The sequence below is a fragment of the Pteronotus mesoamericanus genome, unplaced genomic scaffold, assembly GCF_021234165.1.
Source record: "Pteronotus mesoamericanus isolate MK-2021 breed Mesoamerican mustached bat unplaced genomic scaffold, CSHL_Meso_final scaffold_31, whole genome shotgun sequence".
NCBI classification, from domain to species: Eukaryota; Metazoa; Chordata; class Mammalia; order Chiroptera; family Mormoopidae; genus Pteronotus; species Pteronotus mesoamericanus.
The window spans coordinates 2,055,301-2,061,300 of NW_026555312.1; the positions used below are offsets into that span (position 1 = coordinate 2,055,301).

The window sequence follows — 6,000 nt, forward strand, 5'->3', positions numbered from 1 at the left end:
TCCACAGAGAGGATATAAAGCCTGACATGGTCAGCATTCTTCCATATGTGATATTGTTTGTTTTCTTTCTGACAAATATAAAGTAATTTGAAGTTCCTATTCCCCCAGTGGGGAAAGACAAGGTGTAATTTGAGGTCACTGCTCTCAAGTATGAGATGTAAAAAACATTTAAAGCAAGTCATCGGGAGAGAAAGAGAGAGAGAGAGAGAAAGAGAAAGAGAGAAAGAGAGAGAGAGAGAGGGAGGACCTGGTCATGTTCATGGAACTTGACTGGGTGCAAATCTCTTTCTTTTTATTCTTTCTGTGATATGGGCGGTGTGGTAAAATCACAATTTGGGTAGAGACTTCCTCAGGAATGGGAAGTCACCTGGTTCTCACCTGATGTTAAACTTAAGTAGAATAAAAAGCACATTGTTGAAACCACTTGGCTAACGTCTCTCTGAATTCTCAAACCTTTAATCACACACAAAAAAAACAAACCCAAAACAAAAACCAAACAAACCCCAAAACAAAACAACCCTATAATTAATTCAAGCAAGGCAAGGAAAAGTGTCCTCCCCTGATTGGTGGTTAAGAATTCCTCTAAAAGAAATACAAAGACAAAATTTTTTTGTTAGAAGTCAGTGGGATATCAAGAATCAAAAAGAAGAGAGGAAGAAAGAAGGAAAGGGAGAGAGGGAGAAAGGTGTGGGTAGGGGGAGAGAACCATGAAAATCAAAACATTGGTGAGCTATAGCGAGGTGTGAGCAGGCATGATTGGGGCATCTGGGTGTTGATGATGTGTTATTTGTTGATCTTGGCAGTGATTACACAGATGTTCATTTTATATTTATTAATGTTATTGTATATGTATGTGGTATACACTTTTCTACATGAGTCATAGTTCACACACTAAAAACAACTGGGGAGGGAGGGAGAAAGAGAGGTATAATAATTCATCAAAGTTTTGCTATGATATGAAGCAAATAATTAGGTGGTATCCCCACTGAGATATAATACTTAGAATATACCGCTGTTTGTTCTGCTTCCTACTCCTTTTCAAAAACAGGAAATATTGAAAAATATTTGGATGTTACTGAAATTACCCTATAGTTTAGGGCTAAAGAGTTAGGAGAAAGGGAAAGAATAAATTCTGGAGCTGAGCCCCCCAGTGATGGTTTATAGGGTGGACCTTTGATAAATTTGGGGGTCACTTTATTACTGAACAAATGAGTGAGAATTCTGTGGACAGATGGAGTTAAAGTTATGAATTTTTCAATGAGAATTTAATTTTTCTTCAGTGGGAGGAGTTAGGTTCTTGCCTAAGATGACCCTGAAGGAGGTAGGATCAGCCTGTATAGTCACTGTTTCCAAGCAAATGACCCCGAGCAACACTCACCATGGTTCTGCCCTGCCAGGCGGTTCATTAGATAGGATTTTCCTGTCCGATATGGCCCTGCAATGGCCACCACCACCACAGGCTGAGAGATCTTGTCGAGAATCTCAAGTGCTTTGGGATTTACTCTCAGCTGATTTTTCTGGTTTTCTACCAGGCAGATGGGGTTCATTGTAGTGGATCCAGATGCCATGGTAAGCTGGAACCCAGAGGAAAAACTCAGTAAAATACAAGATCCCAAAGTCATATCTAGTGGTTACAGAAGACATTTGCACCATCAAATTTATGCTTCTGGAGCTTACACATTTTGTATGTTCCTAAAAGATAAGATTTAGCTTAGTGTGTCAAGGCCTGATACAGATACTTTATGTACATTATCAAATTAATCCATAAATGAACCCTAAAACTGAGGGAGGATAGTAAGAAGGTAGGAAAATTCCTGGGCAAATGGAATTTGGAAATTGAGGCAAGAAAAATTAAATAAGGCCAAACAATTTGAACAACTTATAGCCACCTAGTGAATTGCAAGACCTTATCTTCCCTAACCAAGGACACTTGAGAGCAAATGGTTTACACCTCTCCTCCCTAACCATAGATACATAGCTTAAATAGCCCTGGTTGGAGAAATAGAGAACAGAGAACCAGTTAGTGCCATTTATTCTAGCTGGACCCCAAAAGAGATGAAGTCAGGGAAACAAATAACTCAATTAAAGTCAGACAGACCCAAGATAAAAGTAAAACAGTAAAGCAGATAATAGAATAACCCCAAACTCCCCTCTATGCTTATTTTGAAGCATTGGTGTATTAAAAACATGCCTGGAAAGCTGATGGTTATTCTGCTGAAAACCTCCCCTAACACAGAAGGAAGACATAACCTTCAAGACAGAGTATACCAGTCTCTAGAGCACGCCCACGCCCTTTCTTGGGTATGAACTTTTTACTGTCTTCTTCTTAAGCTCTAAGGGTCCCATGAGACTTAAAATCAGGGGAGCAGTGAGCCCTTGTCACGGTCTTTCCCCTTGATCCTGTCTCTTGGTCCCCCCTTCTCTCTGACTTTCCAGTGAGCTAAAAGCAGACTCGCTTCAGCTCATTTCTGTCACTGTGACTGTTCCAAGTAACTTAACAGCAGCCACACCTCAGCACACTTCCTTCCAATTACCTTTCTGGGGAGTCAAAGCAGAGCACTGCTTAGGTTCTCTCTGTTGCTTCTTCTACCCTAACTCCTTTTTTCCCTACTGTCCCCAACTTTAAAAAACATACTCTCAAAATCACCTGGACTCCTGTCATGAAATCTTTTCTTCACGAAGTCAAGAACCCATACACTACACGCTGGCCTGAGAAAGACCCACTTTGGGCCCGGTCTTTCCTCAGTGACAATACAACCTTGCTTACATAATGCATAAAAGGAATAGAAAGAGAAAAGCAAAGCACTGATGATGGAGCCTTGAGAACACTAACATACTATGGGTAAGTAGAGGCAGGATGGGGCATGCAGGAGGTGAGGAGTGACCAGAGGCAATATCTGGAGTTCCAGAAGGATTTGATTCCTCCTTAGCTGGGTACCTACCATGGGCTGGGCACTGTTCTAGGTGCTCTGTATCAACTGGTGAATAAAATAGATACAAATTCCTGTCTGAAGGAGCTCTGTTCTAGTGGGAGGAGACAGATGCTTAATAAAGCAAATAAGCAACATGCATATATATCTATTAGATGATGGGAAGTGCTCAGGAGAAAATACGCAGGGACTGTGGTAGGGAGTGTGGGGTTGGATTATATAGAGGGTGGCTAGGGAGGCCTCTCAGAGAGAGAAATAAATGTGGCCTGTGACCTTGAGCAGGGCATGCTTAATGAATTGTGGGAGTGGAGTAGCTGGAGGAGGGGAGACTTTAAGAAGAAGAAGGAAAAGAGATAAAGAATGCGACTCACTCTCAGAACACCATAGGACAGATCTTTATAGGCCTTACAGTTATGAGTGCAAGAATTCATTTATTTAACTGGAATAAAAGGACATTTCTTATTTATATGCTAACAGGAAAAAGAGGCAGTAGTCAGGGCGTTTTAGGGTCTGCCCAGATCTACCAGAGTCCCACGGCTGGGTGAGGCCCTACTTCAGTGTTTTCATCACAGTGCGTATTTCATGAAATCAACCGACAGAGAGCAGTCAAAGTGCTTTGATTGCCCCTTTATTTTCTCAAAGACAATGCTAAACAACTTTCATACATTCCCATACTTTCCTAGCTGTGTGGCCGTTAGAAAAATTAACTTCTCTGTGCTTCAGTTTGTTCTTCGATAAAATGGCAACACTAAAAATAAAACTATATTGGTCATTAGGGTTATTAGGAAGATTAAATATATGATTAGATTTATAGTGTTGTTAAAATGATGTGCTCCATACTGAATCCTAAGTATGCATTGATGAAAAATTGAGTGTCTAAGAGAGCAGGGAGGGTAATTTCTAAGTGAAGATGAAGGATTGGCTTTGATCTGAAATGGTGACACTTCTCTCCCAGTGGGAAGCAAGTGGGGGGACACATCCCACGAGGATGATGAGCAGGCATGACAGGACCAGCGGCAGCAGCTGGAGGGAGGCCAGTCAGGGAGGGTGAGTCCTGTGGGAGGAACCCAGGGCAGCCCTGGGATGTCGGAGCACAGATCCTGGAGTGGCTACCAGGGTTCAAGACCCAGGGTTCGAATCACTTACTGTCTGTGAGACCTTGAAACGGGAACTTATCTCTGTGAGGCTCCATTTTCTTATTAGTGTTTTATAATAGATTCAGTAAGAATTCTTGCCTGATTCATTCCTTTACAGGCTGGTAGGTACCACACAGGGTTTCAATAAATTAAGAAATTTTCCAGAATTAGTGTAGTGTTTTAACAATGAGCAAGTTAAGCAACACATTCAAATGCGTTGATATATTCAGTGAACTGCAAATTGCCAAGAAATAATAAGGCACCTAAAATCTTGTCAGAAAATAACATGAATTTTTTAAACAGTACAAAGGGCGTTGTACTTTTGTACTTTTGTACTGTTTCTCTACTTTCTTATAGGTGATTGGGAGCAGAATTTGGGAGTAAAGCATGAATCTTTTATTGGTGTATTATCGGGAGGAATTGCAGAGCTTATTTCTTGGACTGAATATTCAAAATTTTGGGTAGAAATAGATGCATTAACAAAACTTAAAAAAAAATCTAAGTATACCGAAATACCCAATCCAAAAGCTATTAATGTCAAACAAACAAATAATATGAAATCGTTATACTGTATGGGATTGTTTTTCAAAGTTTATTCTTCAGGAGAGTCAACTAGTTATCTGAAGTGATGGTGAGAATTGCCCCAAGCCCTGACTTGTCAGCAAGTATCAAAGGATACTGTGATACAGTGCCTGGTATGGACCACAAATTAGAAATAATGCATGATAAACAAACACTATTTGATCTTATAGTTATTTATAACATTTGATTAGTGAGCGTGAGATTGAGTTATTCTATATAACTCACCTTTGTACTATTCTTGCAATATTAAGTATTGTTAATATAAAAATACTTAATCAGTCAATCTTTGAGGATTTGAATTGTCTGTGAATTAAGAATCATCTTTTCTTTCAGTTTCTCCAGTGGTTGGCTGGGGTGAGGGAGCAGGGACAGCCTGAGGAGGGATGAGGGAGGGGAAGGGGGAAGGAGTCCACGGAGCATCTCTGCAAGCTGACGGGCTTCCTCCCTCAGGGCCAGGAAGGACTTTAGCCCCTTTAGACATTTGAGGTAGGATGCGTTTTTCCTCGTCCCCCCCCCCCCCCCCCGCCAATGCAGGGCTGTTTGTGTGGCGCTGGGTGAGTGCCAGAAGAGCAGCTCATCCTGGGGACAAGAGGCTCGCGCGCAGGTCGCCTGCCTCTCCAGGGCCTCTGATCCAGAGATGCCCACCTGCTGGGAGCCCTGCCCCAGCACTAGCCTCTTGCTGCCTCCCTGCCCTCCAGTGCCCAACCTGCCCTTCCATGTGGGATGTGCCTTTGGGCACGTTCTGCTGTTGCCGAGGTTTAAGGAACACGAGAACGTGCGCAGGGAAAACCAAGTCCAGGAGTTAACTTACCTGTCTTGGGAGCTGCAGGCAGGGCACACGTTGGCAGCTGCGCTCTTCCAGCTCCTTCAGCGCCCGGCTCCTCCGGATACCAACTGTTCTCTTTAGGAGCTGAAACGTGCCAGATATTACAGGCAAGCAGTTATGGCTCGGGTTGATAAGAACCCAGATGGAAAGGACATGTGCTTTTTTTTGAGAATTGAATCGTTTGGGTGCCCTACTACCTTCGCTTTTCTTTTTGTTTTTGTTTTTCATCTGAGGCAGGTAAGATGGGAGGAAAGTCGTGGTTCCTCCACACCTGCCTTCAGAATCCCAGGTTGACCTCCTCCTCCGTTGGCTGTGTTCCCTGAACCAGCAAGGAAGACCGAGTACCAGGCTGAATGTGAGGCAAAGAACAACAGGGATAGTTTTGTGAGGGAAGACGTCATTATTATTAATTTTTTTCCTTAATTTTTTTCACCTCTTCAATTCTTCTCCTTCCTTTTTCATAGAGTATTTTGTGTTCAACCTTTTTTTTCCCCATTAACAAGAAAAGTACCAATGCCTTCATGTG

General features: G+C 42.2%; 1 protein-coding gene across 1 annotated transcript in view; it reads right to left on the bottom strand.

Annotated features, from left to right (window-relative positions):
• LOC129085681 (guanylate-binding protein 7-like) overlaps nt 1-5,553 on the bottom strand; it is a 34,446-nt gene extending 28,893 nt beyond the window's left edge. The window contains exons 1-2 of the mRNA XM_054592098.1: nt 5,460-5,553; nt 1,379-1,574 (exon numbers count right to left, since the gene is read on the bottom strand). Coding sequence (XP_054448073.1) covers nt 1,379-1,568 — 190 coding nt within the window. The 5' untranslated portion in view covers nt 1,569-1,574; nt 5,460-5,553. The remainder of the gene's footprint in view (nt 1-1,378; nt 1,575-5,459) is intronic.
• Nucleotides 5,554-6,000: the final 447 nt, after the last annotated feature.